The sequence below is a fragment of the Crotalus tigris genome, unplaced genomic scaffold (genome assembly GCF_016545835.1).
Source record: "Crotalus tigris isolate CLP2741 ecotype Arizona unplaced genomic scaffold, ASM1654583v1 scf7180000017646.2482762, whole genome shotgun sequence".
Classification (NCBI taxonomy): domain Eukaryota; kingdom Metazoa; phylum Chordata; class Lepidosauria; order Squamata; family Viperidae; genus Crotalus; species Crotalus tigris.
Genome location: NW_024096538.1, coordinates 558436 through 582140, shown reverse-complemented (window position 1 = coordinate 582140; position 23705 = coordinate 558436). Strand labels below are relative to the sequence as shown.

The 23705-nt window shown below is 34.2% G+C and overlaps 1 protein-coding gene across 2 annotated transcripts in view; it reads left to right on the top strand.

The window, feature by feature from the left end:
- Positions 1-23705, top strand: part of EPHA6 (EPH receptor A6) — a 429534-nt gene that overhangs the window by 286402 nt on the left and 119427 nt on the right. For both annotated transcript variants that reach the window (XM_039335687.1, XM_039335688.1), the window contains exons 6-7: positions 8284-8408; positions 17328-17490. In XM_039335687.1, the coding sequence (XP_039191621.1) occupies positions 8284-8408; positions 17328-17490 (288 nt within the window). The remainder of the gene's footprint in view (positions 1-8283; positions 8409-17327; positions 17491-23705) is intronic.

Here is a 23705-nt window from a genome sequence, read left to right as displayed (position 1 = left end):
TGTTTGTTGTTTTTATTTCAGCTGCTGTATGTGTTAGTTGTGATAATCATGTATCAGTAATCATGTACCCCCACCAATTACTTCCCTCCATTTAGATGTAATTCCATTAAGAACTACACGTTGAGCGCCATTTGTCAGCCAGTTATGAATCCATCTGATAGTGATGCTCTTTAGTCCACATTTCTTTTAACTTACTAAGAATTAGGTTGTGATCTACTTTGTCAAATGTCTTACTGAAATCCAAATATACTATGATTTTTTATTGTAATATGTTTTTCTTTTATTTTTATTTATTGTTAGCTTCCAAGAGTCATGAGTTTAAGATGGGAAGCTATACAAACAAATAAATAAATCTTAGAATTATATACAGAATACATGGGATGTAGTTAAGTAGATAAAATAATAACTATCTGATATACAGAAGTGGTTCTTAGAAAGCTATTTTTTATTGCAGATTTTCAATACAGAGCATCTAAGCTTAATTTTGAACCTTTATTAAGTATTAAATATTTGCAAGATCTAATTTAATATGTGCTACTCAATTAATGTAAACTGCAGAAGATTAATAAAGAATGTCCCAAAATATTTTTTAAAAAGCTATTTCTCTTCTGATTTAGTAGTATAAAATTTTGTGTTTGTTCTGGGTTTTCACATGTTGAGAACTCTGAGTAATAAAAGAACTTAAAGTAATCTTAATATCATGAACAGACCAAGAGTTAATGATATTTCATTATTTGCTAAAACCTGTTTTAATTATATTTAGTTATTTTTAATATATGTTTTATCCTTAGAATATTGTTTTATATACTTGCTGAATGTGAGCTGCATCAAGATTTCATGATCTACTTGTTCCCCCAGTGTATATTGCAGATTTATTAAGTAATAAGTTTTTTCTGTAGAACAGTCTGACTTACAGATCATTTTTAATTCCTTGAAATTGTAGCTGTTTTGCTGGTGAAACTTCAGGTGCCAAATAATGAGACAAATAATGTTTTAGGCATTTAACAACTTAGTAATACATTTATCTCTGCAGATTATTTTCTTGTTTATGCTTTGGGAATAGTGAAGTGATAATGAAACATTTTGAAATCGTGTAGTTGTTTTCATCTAGGTTTGATTTCTTCAAGGGACAATCAAAAATATATTTAGAGGATTAATTTAAAAGTGAAAGGTCTAAAATAACTACCAAAAGGGGATTTAAAATGTACACTATTGCAAATACAAAATGTAAAGGAATCCAGCTGCCTGAGATTAGTTTAAGCATTTTAAGAGATTGTGAATAAAAGCAATTAGTAGTGGGACAGAAATGAACATCAGAACTTAGTCTTCTCTCTGTCTCTTAATGTCTGTAGTCTGATTGAAGTAAAGTAGCCAAGTGGGAAATATAACCTTGATATCTGAGCTTCAGAGCAGAAATATCTGTTATCTGTTGAACACATAAACTATTTAAAAAGTACATGAATATATGTCTTTTTTCAGGTATTAAAGAAACAATATTATATAGTGAGGGTAGAGATAGGTGTCATTCATGCCTGTTTTGATTGTTTTTGGTGGAATGACAAATCCACAGGAATCGTACAACTTGACTACTAAACACAAACTTCAGTGAAATATGCACCAAGTCACACATTTTTTTCTTAGATCTGCATATTATGACAGATTTCATCTGAGAAATATAGGTAGTATTTATTCATCTGAATTTCATTAGCATTCATTAGCCTCCAGAAAACAAATTTTGACTAAATTTCTTAAAAACTAATCAATTTCTAATCATCAACACTGGGCAAAAAAAAATTAATTAGCAAATCTGTTGCAGTAATAAAAGTGTCCGAACACCAGGATGAAAATCTTAAACCAAAGCTGTTTAATCTACAAAAATTACTAAGCTTTCGTCGGCCAAACTATCAACATCGTCAAAGTGTAAAAAATGCCTGATCTGGGAGTTAGTTTATATAACTGGCCACCTCTGCACTCTAACCCTTAAATGGGTCATTGGTCCAATCATTAGTACCAGCCATGCTGTTCTTAAAGATCCCGTGCTTGTCAATGCATCTGTAGCTTCCAAGGTTGCTCCCCTGCCCCCAGTCATTGTTATTCCCCTGGTGTGTGTGCGAGCACCCAGGAGGCAGCTGTCAGGTTGCTCCTGCTCTTCTCCCTCCACCCCACTTATCCTGGATTGTCCCTGTGTCTTCATTGCCAAACTATCTATCCTACGCATTTCAGATGTCCTTCTCACATTTGCTAGTCCTATTACTCCCCCTGTGCATGTACCAGCACCTGGGGAGTAAATCCCCTGTTGTTGGGTTTCCTCAGTCCCCCTCTGTGCTGCTTTCAGTGGGGCATGCGGGTCTATCAGTAGGGTGGCTGTCTGACGTGCCCTTGGTGTTGCTCCTCCACTCGTCAGGCTCCTTTTCTCCTTGGCGCATGTGCAGTAGCACAGGCAGTAGTCATCCCATCGTTTGTCTTCAATGTTCTTTGCTCCTTTCGTGGCTGGTCGTGCAGGACTCTAAATCATTTTTCTTAAAGATTAATATCGCCCAACTTCCAGAAAATCAGCTTACAAGAATCAGCAACCTGCACCTAATGATCCTCCTTCTTGGTACCTCTTCTTATTTATCTGAATCATGCCTATGTATTGCATGTGCATCAAACATTTTCCTACAACTTTGGAAACTTTCAATATGAAAATCTTGTTTTCAGAATAGTCAAGGTCCATAAAGAAATAGCAATGTATAGTATATTTTAATTCATTATACCCAATATATCATATTTAATCTATCAATATTCATGTTTGATCCCAATTATCAAATAACAGAAAACAATTATACAAAATGCAAAACAAGTGCAGAATTTGGGTTACAGATTCTAAATATTCTGCAGTAGTTCAGGACAGAGGCACTGTAGATACAGAAATATTTGAAAAGACTCTTTTCCTGACATTTCTATGACAGGCATTCTTCTCTTCCAAAAGAGAATTAAATGAAGAAAGATTGATGTTTCTAAAATAGAAAAAAGTCTTGGAAAGTTCAGGCAGATGTGAAGAACAGAACCAATGGAAAGAGAGAAAGAAAATATTAATTGGCCCAATGGCATGAGCTAATCTATATCCATTTATTAGGCCCAAATGTATTAGTTTCTGACAGCATCTTCTTAAACCCATTGGTCTGATGTAGTTTTTAAATCACCTAAATTTGTTTTGAGTTCCATCACTAGGATCTCTCTCACTATTACCCATGATGAGAGGTATGATTTTTCCATGGTTTCTGTGTGTTTCTCAGTCTCCCTGGAGATGACAATGATTGAAGACAGAATCTTTTGCATGAATAATGCATTGACTACCACTGAGCCACTCTAACTGGGAAAAGATTACTGTCAATGATAACGAATAAATCAAAGTCTTCTAATCTCACAGTGGTTGGATATATCCTCTAAGTACATCTCATTCATCAAAAAACTTAACCCCTACTCAAGTTCAGATCATATATTTCTCAATTTTTTATTTGCACACAGCAGTTATTTGCATGTTTACTCAGAATTATATCTCACACTGTTCACTGGGATTTACTCCCTTAAACAGCAATCTTATCAAGTCTTTTCTGATAATACACCCTCTTAAGGAAAATACTTCTGAAGTATATAGAAAAATCATGACTGCAGAGATAAAATTATAAGACCTGCATAATTACATCATCACACAAATGTCATGACTTATACATTTGAATCAAATGCCAGGATGCAAGTATGAAATAGCATTTGCACAATGATGTCATTCTACACATCATCATTTTGTAACCAGCAGAAATTTCTATAAGCACAGCTTGTATGGTGAACTATATCCTGCAGTAGTGATAGTACTTCAGAGCTATTATAGTCATATTGCAAAGCTCAAGAGAGAACAGTAAAATCTGAAGAAAGAAGTAAACAAAAAAGTTAAATCTTTAAAGAAAGAAAATATGATAGAACAGAAAATACATTGCTATTTTAATTTATTTGGTAACAAATTCCAAGGCTATCTCTATGAAATAATGGGGATGATAAAAGCATCTAGACAGAAGTTTTAATAGAATCTAGCAAAATTTTCCTATGTTATTCACATTGTATAGACCAAAAGGCAGTAAATAATTTTCATTATTCACCATCATGATTGCTTCGAGGATATTAAATGGAATCAAGAATCATTTGTACCAAATGATTAGAAAGCTTAGAAAAACAGTTCCAAGAATGTTGGTGTTTTATTTCGGTATGCTCAGGAAGGCACTAGACTAGCAGTCTTTCCTCACAAATTCAGCCATGACAAATCTACTCTTTCCAAATAAAACTTTTTAAATGTTTTCATTTGCAGTTAGTGTTGAGTTGGTTTACATCCCTTACTCTCTACATTTTTTTTCTTTTTGTGACCCTTTAATCCCTTTTATCAAGGTGAACTCAGGGTGGGAATGGAGCTGAGCATTTACTGGCTGGATGCCCTTCCTGAGTCCTACTCAGAGTTTACAGTAGATATTTTATTTATCTGCCCTGATAAAGAAACATCTGTCACTGCCTAGTATTGAACTCTCAACCTTACGAGTGGGATGAAAGCATCTTCACTTCTAGGCCACCACGCCACTCACTCTCTATATACCAACGGCTTTTATAATAGGAAGATCAGCATACCATTCCATTCTTGTAGTTCACTTAGAAGAGACATGTCAAACTCGCGACGTCATGTGACGTCACGCAATGTATCAAGACAGCTTTGCCATTGCCAGCAACGGGGTGGGTGTAGCTTCCATGTGACGCATCCAGCCCACAAGCCGGCAGTTTGATACCTGACTTAGAATGACTCCACTTCACAACCATGGTAAAAACAATCCTTAAATCAATTCTATCCCTAATTAGTCCTAAGGAGGGAGCTGTTCCTTATTTATTTGGAAATAAATTCAGTGTACACCTAAAGAGGCTTCTTATGCTATCCCTCATCTCAGGCAGCCAAAACATCAAAACAGCAAGTTTGGCTATTGTAAAACAAAAAGACTGTCTTGAGTAATAGAAGTGCATGCAATTGCTAATTGAGTTTCAATAATATCTGCCAAACCTATTTATTTTATTTTTATTCTGCTTTTCTTTCATTTCATGTAACTCAAGGTGGCAAACCCAATACTGCTTCCTCCTCCTATTTTTAACAGTTTAGGAATATTATTATTTCACTGCTTCTTCACCTTTAAAGGCTGCTCTAAATTCCCCATCCCTTCAGAAAGTGGAACAGGAAATATCACTAACCATATCTCATTCCCTTCCTTGACAGGGTAATTGGTTTGATGGATAAGGGGAATGCAATATATATAATGTGACTTTGGCAAGGCCTTTGACAATTCCAGATGGCATTATCAAAAAATAATTGGAGAACTGTGAGCTGGCAGATGGCTACAGCAAGGTAACAAATTCCATGGGGGTAGTTGTGCTACAAAACCAACAAAAAGTGTTATGGAAACTTAGATATTAACTATTTATTAGGAAATAACTAAGGGCTCTTAAAGTCCTCTACATCAGATAGTCAAAGCAATTTATTTCTAATTAAAGCACCCAAATATCTGTATAATAACATAGAAATACATCTTCACAATATACAAGGAAATGTCTAAATTGAATAGAATGAAAAGTTTTGATAAATTCAAGTTTCCCAAAAATCTTCCTTGAAAGATTATTTATTTATAGTAGTTTGAGGTCATTGCAAGATATAGTAAACTGAAATAGTTTGTGATGGTCGACTGTCAGTGTTTCATTTGTGTCCATTTATTTTCTTGCTTACAGACAGCCTATTTATTTTGTACAAATAAAAATCAGAATTGTTGACAAGTGAAGGAAGCAATTAAATTCTGGATGGAAATAGGTATTACATTTGCAAAAATTGCCTTAACCTATATAAAATTTAATGTTTTCTTGCAGAACCTCTGTCATCTTCTTTACTACTAGCAAACAGTTGTTTTGAAGGTAGCATTAGCCAAGTGAGGTAGAATAAAACAGAGGAAGCTGCACTGCTTTGCTTCATGTTAACCTGCAACTGTATCTATTTTGTTTAAATGAGTTACATCCTTGGAGAAAAATTGGTTGCTTTAGGTTTCAAAGAATCCTTTATCAGCCACATACCTTTCCTAGAAATATTTTCTTCTGTGACTGGAGCATTTAAGAGAAAAGAAGCACTTGCCTTTAGCATCTCATGCTAGAGAACAAAAGTAATTGTGTGAGATATGTGTACATGAGGCATTGGAAGTTGTTGGGTTTTTTTAATATTGATTCCTATGTTTTATTATTTAAATATATCTATTTTCTAAAAAAAATATCTCCCATTAAAAACAAAATTAGACAATTATTAGTCTAATTAATTTGCATAAAATATTTAAAGTATCTTTCAAAGTGTATCTTTCAAAGTATTTTTCCTAAGCTTGTTGTGAAATCTGTTTATCTATTTGTTTAAATATTTACATGCAAACTTCTGAAGTAAATCCAAGGGAGTTTTCAATATTTTAAGAAATAGAATTTGTACAAATTACAAATAAATAAGAGTCTATGTATCTATGCATCTATGCATACATGTGTGTAGTGTTATAAAATTATTTCAGTCACATACAGTATACACGTGACAACATGGATACTTCACAAAACACGATAATGTTACAAATGTTGTATTTAAAATATTTGTATTTCATAATTTGTGCTAAAATGCAACAGCTTATGTAATATTCAATAGTAGCATGTGCAAAATACACTTGAATGCAACTTGTATGTATTATCAATTTCTTTTTTACAATGCATATTCTAGACTAAAATAAATAATACTAAATAAATTTCAGGAAAAGCAAACATGAAAGAACAATGTTACAAGCTTTCTCTTTGTTATAGCCTAAGGCAGGCGTGTTAAACTGCCAGCCCACACGCCAGATGCATCACACCGAAACTGCACCCACCCCATTGCTAGCAATGGGGGAAAAGTCACAATATGTCACGTAACATCACGTGACATCATGAATTTGACATGCCTGTCCTAAGGGATCATTATGGAAACATGTAATGGAACTAGTAATCCTGAATATGTTGCTAACCAGTTCTCATTGGCCATGCTAGTTGAGGCAGGTGGGCAATAGCATCTGGAAAGCTATAGGCTCCTTACCCTTATTCCAACATTTTCTCCATTTTTCATAAACGTTTATAGAGTTTTTCTTCATTTTCATTCCCTATGGATATTTTTCCTTGTAGCTGAATCTATTAAGCAATTATACTGTTTAACTAAATTTAACTGATCCCTTTTTGACAGTTGCAGCCTTGAAGTTAGAAAGTGTTGACTATAAACAGGTTATCTTCATTTGGCAAACATTCTATATTAACTTGGTTATTTCTTATTTTGCTCTGTGTATATCCTGTGTCATGGTTACTTACATAGTAATTATAAAAAATAAATGTAATTGTCTTATGTATAGAAGATATCAATATAAAATCCACATTTCTAGATCAGGCTCTGTAGGAATTTTGAGTCCTATATAGCATCTGCTACATCAGTTGTTTTCATATGCTGTTGCTGATATATAAGATTAGCATTATGAACAATTATAATTCGCTCCATTATTTGAAAAAATGTCCAGAAGAGGCAGTAGCTCTTAAGTTTCATTATAAAATCTTCCTACAGAATAACATTTAATATGTTTATGGTCACTGAAATAAGAAATACTATAATTATAACCATTCCACACTAGAGACAACTATTGGTTTCCATTTCAACATATTTCTAAGTGAATTTAATTTTAATAATACATTTATTAGAGTGGTGCATCTGCTTCCAAAAAAACTTTGGTGCATACCAGCTATGAATATAGCACATATCTCCAACTTTTTAAAGTGGACTCATTTTTTTCCCCATAATCATGTGACAGCCACCCAATCCTAGGAAAAGACATAGTGATTTTAATGAGGAACAGATAGATTTGATAGAAGTGCTAATCTAAAGTACTAAGATTTACTAATGCAGAGCGGTGGGGACAAAATAATCCAGAGAATATTATGAATCCTGCAGTGAAAGAACCCACCTTATGAACATATTTTGATGATACACATGTGTACAAAGAGTTGGGGCTTTTATCACATGCAATCATTATCTTGATTTTCATGTGCCATGCTCCTAACACCACTGATTTAGTTTTGAAAAGAGGGATCCATTGATCAAGTCATGAAACATTATTCCAAATTATCTCCTTATGATGGTTTAAGTACACTGCATTGTCTTTAACCTGGAGTTATCCTTTTCCTTTTCAGCACCCTCCTTGATAGGTATGGTCAGGAAGGACTGGGCTTCTCAAAACAGCATTGCCCTCTCATGGCAAGAGCCTGCTTTTCCTAATGGAGCCATTCTGGACTACGAGATCAAGTACTATGAGAAAGTAGGTCTTGACTACAATAAAATAAAACCCTTGAATCAGCCTCCTATTCTAACATTTCCCCCTTTTTGTACATCATCGTACAGTATAGCCTATAGCTATTTACTTTTATGCCAAAAAAATTGGCATTTTAATTGACAGATTCACTTTCCAGACAGCTGATATTTTTAGGGTTTTTTTTTTCATTTTAGATCTTGTTCATTAAGAAATTAATTCTTACTTTGGTTTGGCTGTACAACTGACAACCTGGTTCTAGTGGGTCTGCTCAGTGGTGAACTCAGTTTATAGTAAAAAGTTCCAATCATGACTTCATGACATGCAAAATATCACACACTTTGAAAAAAGAAATAGCATCTTAACCACTTGAAACTGGCAATGAAAATTAATTATTAGTTTTATGTACAACTTGTTATCAGTTAACATAACATTTGTGATATTAATATGTCACACTATAGAAATAATTTAAAATTATTTTTTTTATTCTGACTGCTAAAACTATAGGTGTGCTTTTGAAATATGACATGTCTTTTAATTCTAACAAAACAGATAGTGCTGATCATTATTGTTGCTTTTCAACTCCAATGTTGAAAAAAAAGTCCATGATATATACACATCAGTCTTCCTAAACTAAGTTGGCATTATAACACCCAGAATATCAGCAAACAGCCATGCTGATTGTGTATACTGGCTATTGTATTAGACCACCAGTTTGTAGGAAGTCTCTGTAAAACAGATTTGAGTATTACTGTTTTTTATTGTTTTGAATAAATACAAATATTTAATTTGAATCTAAAAGTAGATCACATATTATATAGAGGTTAATTATGTGTCTATGATGCAAACAGTATTTTTTAAAAAAATACAAGAAGTAAACACCAACATATATCAAAATACAGCATGGGATGGTTTGATTTTGAGGTGTCTGATTCCAAAAAGATTCTGAGCTGGTTACAGTTTTAAAAGAGTACATAATATAAAATAAAATATAAAATTACAAACATTTTTAAATGAACTTAAATACCCAATGGAAATATATTTTCCTATTTCCTCTTCCCAACTTCAATCCTCTGTGATCCCCTATTCAACCCAGAGCTGTTTTACAGAGTCAGGCAGAGTTTCCAAACTTTGTGTGATTAAGAATGACTACAAAAAAATACGATATTCAGTATTTTCTTGTCCTTCTTTCTCAACTATCCCTCATTATAATCTCATATTGTTTAGGAGTCTTTCCCATCCCCACAATGGGGCTGCTGGAATTTTCATTTCTTGAGCTCATTTTGACTCAAAACCATCTTGAAACAAAATCACAGTATGTAGCTAATGATTTTGAAGTGTCCTTTCTGTCCGCTTTTCTTAGAGCAGTTCAGTTAACAGACTATCCTTTTGTATTTCTTCTGAGCAGTTATTAGTGTTATAATCTTCTGGAGGAATACATCTGCTGCTGATAAACATATGTAAGTTATAGTAAATATTTGGCTCAGTTGACAACATCTCTCTGAGGGAGATGGGCAATCTAGAAATATGAAATATAAACAAACAAATAAATAAATCTTATATTTGCAGGGACCTTATATAAACTAAATGTATCTTAATCAGTGACTTAAAATGAAAAGATTTCTGAATAAAAATACCTTGCTTTTTGTCAATGGTAGATATCATGTCCTTTAAGGCATATTCAAGCAAATTAGAAATGAAATAATGTCAGACATATTGTTGTGTAAATATAGATTTCCATTACTTAACACTCACGAATTCACAATGCAGTTTATTACACCAGCAAAATCTGTACTAGTTAATATAAGCTACATGCACATAAATAAACCTTTATATGTATTCAGACCCTTGGCTATGTATAGCAATGTACAAAAAGCAAATGTGTTAATTATTTGTGAAATACTATTCAGTCTAGAACTTAATTCAACACACTGTCATGGACCCAATTATGCAAATAGAAAGTTAGGGAAGAAGACCGAAAAATGATGTAGCATATAATATTAAAAAGTTATAAAAGAAAAGTTGCTTCTGCTAAGAATATAGAGATGGAAAATATTTATACAAATTTAGGTTTGTTTGTCTCATATGAATAATATTGGGTGTTAAAAATAATAAATGAAGGACAAAGAGAAATAAGTTATCGCCTTGCTTTTTCAAGTCAAACCTTTTTGTTTTATTAAGAAAACTTAATCATTTGCCTACTGTGCAAATTCACAACCCAACTAAGCCCAGTTAACAAAATATAATGCCATAATCATTGTAGACTTTACCAATTAGTATAAATCAGGAGTGTCAAACTTGCAACATCATGTGACGTGTCACAACGTATCGTGACTTTTTGTCCATTGCAATGGACAAAATGCAATGGGATGGGCGCAGTTTCGCCATGACGCATCCGGCAGTTTGACACCCCTGATATAAATGTGGAAGAGGCTAAATGCATCCATTTTTATCACATTCTGTATAGTTTACTTATGATTATTGAATTTAATATTGTGTTCTGCTGATATGTCAGACCAGAAAAACCAGACCCTTCAGGAGCAAAATTATCTAATTAAAGAGTAATAACCATAGTGGTATTTAAAAAAAGATTTGATGGAGAAAATCACAAATGACTTAATATTACACTGCATATTGTTGGCCCCCTAGATGTCACCCAATGTAGAGGACAGATTAGAATTACAATTCTAAGTGACCTAATGGTGTACACCCAGATTCCAGAGAGTTTTTGGTGATTTTGCCTACAGTTTGGTGGGCAGTTGTGTATTGCATCTGGGAGTTTTTACATACAATGGCATTCTAGAAAAGAGAAAATACAAGATCTAGAGAAAATCTTCTCTAAATCACAAAAAACATTAAATGTAGGAATTTTGTTAAATTCTGCCAAGTAAATATCATTATTGTGGGACAGACAAATATCTTGCAAAGATATTTGTAGATGGTATGAAGAGTCATTATTATGAAGAACAAAATAGTGGTAATGAAATAAATATGCCCTAGTGTAGCCTGAATTAAATATTCTCTGTTTACTTCAATCATGGCATTTTTAAACCTGGTATAAATAAAGTGAAGATTGGGAGTCTATTGTGAGCTACACAAGAAACTATTTGTTGCTTCTAAGATGAGCCAAGGTGGACAAAGGACACACCATGGTGTGACATGTTTACAATGTGTGGAAACATTAACTGTTTGGATTTCTCATGTACAGCATTGATAAGTGTTCCAATTGGATGGCCCAACAGGATGGATAGATGGATAAGCAGCTAGACAATATCACTCAAGCACATGAAACTAAAATGTAATTCTTATTTTTTCAAGATTTTCAGTTATTTCTGATATGTAATTTCATGTATCAGCTTATGCATGAAACTATAGACATCTGAAATTTGGGCATACTATATGCAGAGATGACTGAAATAAACAGATTATTTACATCACTTTCAGTCACCTACTTCTGCATTACCTCCAAATTTGTTAAGAAAAGTATATTTTCACTCTTAACTGCATAGATTGATAGTGTTGTCTTTCAGTGAATCATGTTTCCCACTGGCATTGCATTGAGGAAGGTCCAATGGACCTTTCATTTTGTTTAAATATAGAAGTGAGTCACATTCTATTTATTCTATTCTCCTGCACAGCAGCTAACTTAGCCCTTATCATTATCTAGAATGAACTACGGTACTAAAGTTATGGCATGTTGAAATAAGTCAATATCCAACTATCATTCATTGAGATCAGTGGTGGGATTCAGTCAGTTCGCACCAGTTCAGTAGAACCGGTAGATAATTTTTTGTTGCTCAGGCCCAGAATGGACTTCTGGAAGCAACACTCACACAGAGAACTGGCTGTTCACCACTGACTGAGATGCCTTTTTCAAAAATAATTAAATTTAAAATAAACCATGGATTTGGATTTGGATTTGATTTTGAAGATGATATTTGCACATTTTAGCAATTACATGTTCATTATTGATACACAATTGTACTTCAGATTCTGTCTTACTTTGCTCCATACCATAATTATTTTTAATTGTTTTGAATCTTTCTGATAACTATAATTGAGAAAACCATTGACAACTATATCCCTCTGCCATTAGTTGCTCTCTTGATTTAATTTTATAGTGGTTTGTAGAGTATCTTGTAACATTAACTGTAGTGTAAATTAAGTCCAATTCATGCTCTTGGAAAGTAATAAAATATGGCAGATAAAAAGACTCAGTTTCACCATCTGAGCAGAAAATGATAAATATGCCTTAATTCTTGTTTTGGGAGTTCTCATTGCTTTTCCATAGTATGAAGGATTGGCTTCCTAATTTATTTTCAAATAAAATAATACCCTTTAATGTGTCTTTTATCCTAGAAGAGGTGAAACTTCCTGTAGCTGTTTTACTCCAAGGTAATACAATTTATAGAAATACTGAGGAAGCTTTCTAATTTCAGAAGCTATTATCTCCAGTCACTGAACTATGGAGATATTCAATAAATCTATAGATAAAGATAATTTACTGTGGAAAAACATAATAGTAGTAGTTTACACAAAGGATTTCAAGTCCTATTGCCATATAATAAATGTTTGTTTATAACCAGTTTAATTCAGACAGGTAGGTTTAAATCCAGTGGAAAAAAATTAACTTCAGATTTATAAGATCCAAAGATTACCTAGATAATTAATGTGAAAGATCTTAAAACAGTACTTGCAGTGTTTTGAGCATTTTATAGGAACTGTTTGTCATTATCTTCAGGATTGCTTTTTCTCCTTTTGTTCATTTCACTGCTCTGCCACGTTGGGAATTGGAATTAATGACATAACTTCTATTATTTGGGAGCAATTTCATAAACATGCACGACTTAGTATTTGACATATTGATTCCAAAGCTTTCATGTAGGAAAATTGGCATTAATGGAGTGATATATACAGCTGAAAAGGAGTAATCAATATTTGAGCCCTTTTAGTATTTTACAGGGTATATTTTCACCTCAGCTATTTCCATTTCAGCTATAATTTCTTCTAAATCTGTACCTTTCCATTCTATTGAACCTTGTAAGACCTTATAATACTTTCCAAACTTCCTTCAAATTAAAATCTAAATTTTAATATACCTTTTTTTAAATTTTTGTTATGACAATCGCTTGTTCTATTAATTATGGTAAGCTAGAAGCACCACCTGCAGTCTATTTTGTTTCCATTCTCATTTATGTTCATTTTGCCTTTTGTCTTCTTTCTTCTTCCTGCTATATAATTCAGTTATAATATTATTAAACTGCAGTTGACCCTACTCAGTTATATGTATTACTAATCCATCATCCTCTGGCAGTTAGTTATGCTAAAGCTCTGGATGGAAAACAGATAAAGAATTTTCAAAGGAAAAATACATATTCAGTAATTTCAAGGAACAAAAGTTATTTTCTATATTATTTACTTATAGCTATAAAGAAAAGATGTTAAATCTATTTGGATCTCTGTACCCTGCAACCAATTTTACTATTTACAGTAAAATAAATCATCATCTAAGGAACTCTTTAGTTATCACCATTTTAAAATAGGATAATCTTATTTGTAAAAAAAAATATTACTGGAAAAAATATGGAGAGAAAGAAAGAGACAGACAGAGAGACAGAGAGACAGAGACAGACAGACAGACAGACAGACAGACAGACAGACAGACAGACAGACAGGAAGAGAAAAAACACTCATTTTCTAAGCAACAGTGACACTCGATCATATTCAGAATTTGGAAAAGTACAAGCAAAGGTAAATAAAGAGGAAAGCTATCTCAAAATTGTAATTTATTATCTATGTTTATTTTCTTTATGTCCTTTTTGTCCCTTCAAGTAGCCAATGAATAGTCTTTTCAGCAGGTGTCCGAGTAATTCTTTGTTTTTGTTTTTTTTGTAATTTTCCCAAAACTTAATCCGACTCAGATTGATGGCTCATACTGGGTATTATTAAAATCAACAGACCAATTTTAACAGCCACTTGTTAAGTTCATTTCAATCATTTTAGCCATCAAGCACCATTTGTATTTTCAACCTCCTCCCTTCCAACCTTCTCCACCTGTTAATGTCAGCATATTATCTAATATGGTTATTGTCCGTCTGTGGCCCCATCTTCTCCTAAAATAAGGTTCCTATGAAAATCTAAAGTAAGCTCTACTCTCAATCCCTTATCAGTTAAGTGAATACAAACTGTTTTGTTTAGAGATCTGCAAGAATACATGCTTATTTAAGTATGTGAAGAGCCAGTTAGCTTCTATGGAAAAGAATTGGATCATCAAAGAGGAAAAATACATAGTTTAAATCCTGAAATACAGGCTAGATGAATCAGAAAAATTACACAAGGGAGTATTTTGTTGGAATTCAACTATTTTACTTTCTTTCATATTCCTGCAAGGAAAAATGCTTATCTGTGTGCTGCATCATATCACTTAGCTTTCTAACTATATACTCCTCAACATATGGCTGTTAAAATTACAATGACCTTGGAAAGTACATGTTCACACTTAACTGCATGCATTGATAGTGTTTTCTTTCAATGAGTCATGTTTCCCACTGTCATTGCATTGAGGAAGGTCTAATGGACTTGCTTACATTTTGTTTAACTGTAGAAGTGAGCTGATGGGATTCTACAGGATACATTGAGCATATTATGATATATTATGGTAATCAGAGTGTTGAAGTGAAATGTTATGCGTTTTTCTTTTTGTTTATTTCCCTTATGTTGTTTTTTTATTTAATCTTAACTCTTTCAGGGTATTTAAGACAAAATGGATTTTCAAGCCCAGCAGAGCTTAATAGACCTATTTTAATAAGTAAAATGAAAGCAATAAAATGAAAGAATTTCAGTTATGCAATCAGTCTGGATACTTGCTAGAGCAGAGGTTCCCAACCTTTTGGGCACCAGGGACCGCTTCTGTGGAAAGGGTTTTTTCTGCAGATCAGAGGGTGCATGGTTTTGTGTGCTGCCTGCATCCCATGGATGGGGCTTTGCTTGTTTGTGTGAACTGATTGCTAGCATGCCGTGGCCCGGTACCAGTCCATGAACTGGGGTTGGGGGACCCTGTGGTAGAAAGATCCAGTATCTGCCAACAAAATGAGACTTTCTTAGGGTGTCAGCTAATATTTTTTTTCCTTTTCAAGGTAGGAAATAGATATTATGTTGGGTTCTGAAGGTTATAAGCTTTAAGAGTTTGGTCGCTTTTCAGTGAAACTATAAGCTTAACACTTGTTGAGCAAGCAAAATTTAATTGCTTTTTGGGAATAGCATACTATTATGTTCTGGTTTGTATACTCTCTTTATATGTGCATAAATATTTCATATTTTCCTTGTTCAGTTTACCAATGGATTGCTATTGCAAAATGTAATAATATGCTGGAGACTTCATTAAAAATAAATAACAAAATAAAGACACCCTATAGGACAGGGATTTTTTTAACTGTCTATCCTCTTTTGAATTATGAACATGACTGATCATTTAATATCTTCCCCAGTGCTTCATTTTCCCTGAACACACCAACTTAATCATATAGCAGTTGTTACATACTGCTAAGATAGCGATGATGCACTGTTTCTCTGGAGCAGCGTGAAAAACTTTGCCATGCTATAAATATCTTCACTTTAGTTGCATAAGATTAGAGACAGTTGGCCAATTTTATTTACAGACCTTCATATTTCAAACCTGCAGCGCTATACAACAGAATCCCTTGGTGGGAGGAGAGTTCCTTTTTTTCTAGAGTTTTTTTTTTTTAGAATTCATTATTAAATCTAATATAAAACATCAGTCATAAAATGCCTTTTCCTAATTAATACACTATATTTATGCTTTATCACAGCCCTTCCCAAGTGGGTACTTCTTGATATTTTATTATTCATCTTCCAGAATTCCCTAGGTTGCCCTGAGAATTTTAAAAACTGAAATGTAAATGATAGCACTTAGGTATCATTTATATGACAATTCTTTTCTAAGCAAAATTATGATTTAGTTATCATATTGAAGTTAAGGTAAGGCTGAAAAATATAAAAAACAAAGAAATTAAAAATGCAATTATTTGATGAACTGGAAAAATATAGCTATTGTTATTAAGCATGTAAATTGTTTTGCCATATCTCTCATCCCTCAGAGCCTCACAAACTCAAAAAATGATCTAGTTTGACGTTGCCAAATGAAATGTATAGAAACGGTTTTTTTCAAACTCACATTCTTCGAGCAGAACAAAAGAGGAATCAAAGAAATTCTCAAAGAATCACAAAACACTGCTTTTCCTATCAATCTTGCAACAGTGGTAATGGTTGGAATACCTCTAAAAATAATTTCACTCAAGAATTGTTGTTACACTTATTTTGAAGGGAATCCATTATAACCTATGAAAAATACACATGCTTTTAGTTTACCCTAGAGAGTTGATTTCCAGTGCTGCTTCAAAAATAAAATATAAATCTGCAAGATAATTGTATGCATTTCCAATCTAAGAAGATAATAACCCCATTTCAGAGTTACAAGCAAGAATACAGAGTTAATTTTCCTTTCTTTTACCCATAGGCCTACCCACGGATAGTGCCAGCATTTTGGCACTACCTGCAGGTAGAAGTGAGTAGCAGACATTGGAATATTCCCATATTTATGCATTATGTTTTTAGTAGTTATTTGCAATCTAAATATATCCATGATTTAAAGTGTATAATCACCATTTTCTATAAACGTAGTTTTGTAATAATTTCATATTATGTTGTTTAATTACTAACTCTTGAATTCACAATTACTCAACACTTGCTGTATAAGAAACACAGACATTTATTAATATATAGCTAAACTTAGCCTGTGCCACACCCATAGTGATGGCTTTTAGCCTTTGAATGAATGAAATTTGACATTAATTACAAAATTTAATTTTGAAAGGTCATGTGCCATTTTTTTCTTCTTTTGTCCCTCAGGAGAATGAACAGCTCAGCTATTCTTCCACAAGGTCAAAGGCTCCAAGTGTCATTGTCACAGGTCTCAAACCAGCCACCAAGTACATATTTCATATCAGACTCAGGACTACAACAGGATACAGTGGCTATAGTCAGAAGTTTGAATTTGAAACTGGAGATGAAAGTAAGTCTCAATCAAAGATGCCGGATCCTTGTATATCTGACAGAATTAGTGTCTGATGTTACAAAACTAGCCATTGCGAATATTACGTCTAAACTGAATTACTGATTGAAACTGTTTATGTTTGCATGTATTCACATGAGTTTATTTATCACTCAGATCCCAATATGTTAGTGGTTGAGTTTGATTTGAAACGTGTCCTTTAAATGTGCAGAATTTAAAAGAAAATCCTGAAATTAATCTTATTTATCTATCTATTTATCCAATTTACTGGCTACTCATTGTCAAGGTTCTGACTGATGAAACCAAATAAAGCAAAACTCCGAGGCTTGAAGTTTTCTCAAACTTTTATTTGTTTATTAGATACATAATATTGGCATGGTCAAAAGTGAAACCAACTCTAAACCCTCCTCCCTTCCCCTCTACTATGCTATTGATCATGCTACCCAATGAAAGCAATTGGTGGTTCTGTGACACTTCTTGTTCCTCCTTCCAACACTTGTGGGAATAACCTTGGCTCCCACGAGACCGCTTCATGTTTTGTCTAGCAATACTTTCATTTTCCTTTTTTTTCCCCTTCCCCCCAACCTATGTGGCAACTTAGAATAACAAAGATGGCTTCAGCTAGGTTCATTTCAGAAGTTGACATCCATCTTATTACAGGGTAACTCTCATAACTTATAATATTAAAAATATAAACTATATAAATAAACTACAAAAGTATAAAAATAAAATAGCTAAAATTGGGGAGGGAGGGAGAAGGTTGAGAGGGGGGCAGGAAAGATCTGATATTAGTCTATCAACCACCCTCAACATGAAATCCCTCCTTTGGAGCTCCAAGCCAGCTAGCAGAGCCAGATTTTTAGGCTCTTGCAGAAGGTGGATTGGAGCAGATCTTCTTCTTGGGACAAGATGTTCCAAAGGGGAAGCACATGGCAGAAAAGGATTTTCTCCTGGACCCTGAACCTGGAATACTTTAGTCAATGGGGCCCACAGCATGGCTTCCCTGCCAGCACAGGTGGGGCAAGCCAATCCCAGTGGGATGAAATAATTCTTTAAGTAACCTTTAGTTACTTTATTTCTTCCCATGGAATTTGTCAAGTTATTTTTGTTGGTTTGTTATTGAAGTTCATCATAATTAGAAATCCATCATCTTGGACAAACTATCACTGATTGGCACACTGTTTAGAATGCAGGCTAACTCTGTCCACAACCTAGAATTCATTCCTGGTGAGACTCGAAGTTGACTCAGCCTTTCATTCTTCTGAGGTTGTTAAAATGAGGACCCAGATTGTTGGGGGCAATATGCCGGCTCTGTAAACCATTCAAAGAGTGCTATAAAGCACTATGGAGTGGTATACAAGTCTAAGTGCTATTGCTATTGCTGTTGTTGTTGCTATTGTGGATTGTGTAAATCTACTGGAAATTTTATATGTTATACTCTTGAATAGGAATATACAATAATCATTGACCAAAGCTGAGCTTTACCAAATAATTTAAATCAAAGTCACAATTTTCTGAATGTTAAGAAAACTTTCCTGACTTCCAATTTGATGTCGTGGTGTAACAAGTGCAGGAAGATGGGGCTCCATCTTCTGGGTTTGATTTTGCCCTGCTGGGGACCCTAAAAAGGGTCAAAAGTCACCCTAGAGAGGCGAGGAAGGAGGAGGAGACCCTTGTTGATCACAGAGAGGCGGCAGCCCTTCTGTTTGATCTGAGGAAGCCCTCCAAATTGGTGGGGGAAAGACTGGCTACAATTGTGTAGCCAGTCAAAAGTGCTGACAACCAAAAGAAATAACAGCAACTTTTGAACAATGTGGATAAAACTGGGTGAGATTCTATCCTCTCTTTATAACTTTTAAGACTTTTTCCTGGAAAAAAAGCCTAAAGCAAAGAATCCTCCCCAATGAGAGAGGGAAAGGGAGTTTTCACCCCATTCCCTCAGGAGAAAAAAAAGTAGCAAACTGCTTGGGGGAAAAATGGAGAAATTATAAGATTAATTTGGAATCAATATAGAGATATACCTTTGAAATTTGGGGACTATAAGTGTTTTTGAGACTTTTTTAGAACAGAGACTTGAAAAGCTTGCAATATAAGTTTGAAGCTAGACGAAGGTGTTAATGACATCTAGTGGCACTACAATTTATTATGCTTAAAGGAAATTTGACGTGAAGCCCAGACTCAGATAAGACCTTGGCTGTCCCTGGAAACTTTCACTTTTAAAAACTGCAGCTGGAGAAAGAAAAAAAACTCTTGGGCTGCATATCTCCGTAGCAGAGACAATAAACTACTTTGAAATTGGCTTCTTGGATTATGAATATAAATACTAACTGGCTTTTAGAACTGTGTCATGGAACTATTCCCCTGTAGAAGAAACAGGCAGGACTGATCAAGATGATGGAACACTTTGGATTATAAACATTTGATTGATGAATAACTTTTAATTGTGTCTTTTCTCACTCGACAGAAAAGATATGTTTTTCATTGGACAGAAAAACCTGGACTTTGCTTATATTTATTTAGGGGAGACTTAAAGATGGACTGATAGTCTTAAATAGTAAAAAAACCATCTCTAACATTTGTCTCCAAAGCCCTCAGCTTCACATACCAACAAAAAAATGTTGATGAATCTTAGAAAAAAATTCTTTCTATGTTGAAATCAATACAAAAGACAATTTTCTTAGCTCATGATGAGACTAAAAATAATGCAAAGGAGATAAAAGAACAACTTTTTAATCTAAACTTACAAATTCAGAAAATGACCACAAAGAAGAAACCAGTAACCCAGAAAATAGAAGGAAAATTAGAGGAAGCAGATCCAAAGATGGAGGACCTAAAGGAAGGAATTAACAGACAGACACAGACAAATGAAGAATTAGAAGATGCAGTGATAATATCGGAAATGGAAAAGATATCTTACTTGTCAAGATCTAAGAACACATTTGAGGATAAGGAAGAAGAGCTGATTGAACAGAAGATAAAGCTATCAGGAGAACTGTGGAAAATTGGAGAAGGAGCGAGGATGTTTAATGAATATAAATGGGCCGAGGGTTCTTCCCAAAATACTTTAATCAAATTGCCTTTGTTACTTCAAACAATATGCACAAAAATAGAGGAAGAACTACTTGAGGATTCAAATGCATTGACTTGGAAAGTTAGTTGGCAAAGGAAGAAAGCCAGAGTAAGAATGAAAAAATAGAGGTTTTGACCCATTAGATGGGACATTGCATTATTAAATAGATGTTTGAACATTGCTAAGAGAATAGATAATTGTTAGAAATAAAAGTATTACTATAACTAGAAAGATAGGATATGCAACTAGAATACTATATTTTGGTATGAGAAGGGAAATATGAAAATGCCAAGAGGTTCTGAATAAGGGAAACTTTTGGTTACCCAAATATAATTTATTATGAGAAAATGATCAGTGACCGAGATAGAATATTATATTATTAAACAGATGTTTGAATATGGTTAAGAAAATAAATAACTGTTAGAAATAAAAGTATTATTATAACTAGAAAAACAGGATATTGATTGAACAAATGGATTTTAAGTGCAAATGCAATTGAGATATCTTTTGGCTAGAAAAGATATTATAAACTGACATTATCGATATTATGCATAATACCAGAAAAATAATTCCAGAAGATGTCTATATTTAATTGTATAGTATTAACAGTAACAAGAATTGTATTTCCCAATGTGGAAAAATGCATACCACTGGAAGAAGAGCAGATCAAGGAAGCACTGGATGGTGTAGTATTGGAACTAGACTGAGAAAGTTATGTACCACTGAATTACCAATGAACCCAGACAACACATTGTTTATTAAGTATTTATGATTGTAAAATTAGAAAATTAATAAAATGTTTACAAAAACTAATTATTTTTCTCCATTTGAATGCATTTAAATATTTTTTTAAAAAAAGAAAACTTTCCCAAAGTGCCCATTGCCAGTAATTTTTCTCTTCTCTTATGCCTTAAACCCAAATAACTGATTAAGAGACACACAGAAGGATGGAATTGGAGCTACAGTCTCCAAATCTTTTGTGTGGAAATGATGCTATACATTTTATTTAATTCAGCCAAAGCCAAAACAAAGAATCTTTATGCAATATTTATGCTACTATATATGAAACTAAAAGTATACCACAGGAATGGATAGTGGAGAAATTGGTATATAAAGATTTATCATGAAGGAGCAAGAACAATTTGTAATACGTTCATAATTTGTAGTTGACTAGCTTATATCTAGAACATTCTTAAAATTTCCAAATATTTTAATTTTAAAAAACTGATAAAACCTATATTTGTTATATAAATTATAAGTGATATAATTAACTAGTTATTTAGATTAGTAATCCCATATATTAGATTAAAATTTTCTCAAATCTCAAAAAAGTCTCCCCCTATAAGGGTGTATAGCCCTGGAAATTTTGTTTCAATACAAGTAATATAGTTCTCCAGTTCATCATGTTGGCTTGCCTCACCATCAGAGGGAGGTAGATGTTAAACACTAGCAATTTGCTGCGTCCTCTCTTAGCTAAAGAGCCACAGGGGGACAGCTCCACTGTCTCCACCTTTAAAGAGGTAGAGACCAAACAAGCCAAACCATCCTTGGGTTTTCCCGTCGCCGATTGTTTGATGGCGGCCAAGGAGGTGGCCATAAACCCTGTAAGGGATATCTTATCACATGCCCAAGTCTCCTGAAGCAGAACCATATCAAAAGCCTGAATATAGTTGGTAAATTCTATAGTACCACACCTTCTCCCCAACCTGCTATATTCCACGAAAGACATTTAAGAGTACAGAGGGAGGTTGCCAAATTTGATAGTCATTCTACATAATTAATTTTTTCAAGGGAGCCCTTCTGGTCCAAAAAGATACACCCGTTATTAAGAGGCAGTGTCATCCTCATGGGCAGGGAAGGGGGGAAGGGAGGTGAACCTTGTTCATGGGGCTGTAGAACTCTAAACACACTCCAGTTCATACTTGTAGTATTAATTGGATGCTTGGGTGGCAAGCATTCAGTGGCAACATCAGACAGGGTCTGAGGGAGTCCATAATCTTCATATTGACAAGTTAGACATCCTGGAAAAAGAGTCAGGGGAACTTCCAGTGATGAATCGGTATGGGCTCCCTGTAATCCAATGAAATCCTTATCAGATAATGAGAGACTCCAAAGCTTGGCTTTAACTGCAGCCAGACACTTAATAATTTGGGCCCTTTCTGAATGTGGGAGCACACAAAAGGAGTCGAAAAGCTGTATGTCCTCAATGTAAAAATTAAGCTACAGATTATGACTTCAGGAGATAAGGCTTTTGAAATAGTTACATACAATGTACAGAGGTTTCCACCCCAAAACCAACACTCAGAAGCTGTACCTGGCAAGAAAATAAACAGACATGGTTTGATGAGTGGCAAAAATCCTGTCCAGATAAAGCCTATAGAATCCAAGGATGTATAAATAAGTTGGCACTCAAAGGTGAATTGCCAAGAGAATTTCTGAGATAGTAACAGACATGGGAGAAAAATCAAGCAGAGGTAGTACTATAGCAAATCAAGACCCTGCATAGAGATAGCTGAAGATGGTAGACATTGGGGATGTGGCTAGAATGTCTGAACTAAAAGACAGCACTGTTACATTGATCATAGCAGCACAAGAATAGGCACTAGCCATCAGATCCATAGAAGTAGGGGTATACCAGACAGGACCCAAGGTGCAAACTGTGCAAAGAAGCCATATTGATAGTTCCACAGATAGGGGCAGGATGTACGATACAGGCAGGAACAGCATTCACTGAATTGCACAACCAAAAGCTGGCACTGTGTACAGGAATATCTGCAGTATATGGGCTAGACCCTGCCAAGTCCAGATGGAAGATTCCACAGACATTCGTAGGCTTAAACAAGGCTAAAATTCCATGAGTCTTCCAGATCTAGATGGACTGGCAGGTACCAGTCAATCAACTAGATATAACAATAATAAACAAGAAATAAAAAATAGAGGTAGTGATAGGTGTAGGAGTTCCAAGTGACAGGAAGAAATATGAGAAGGCAGAGAAGTATCAGGGCCTGAAGGAGGAACTAGAGAGAATGTGGACAGTAAAGGCCAAAGTGTCTTAGTCATGGTAGGAGCACACAGGGGACTCCTAAACTGGGAAACAACAGCTTAGGTTGCAACACATCCTGGGAATAACATCAAAGATCTCTCA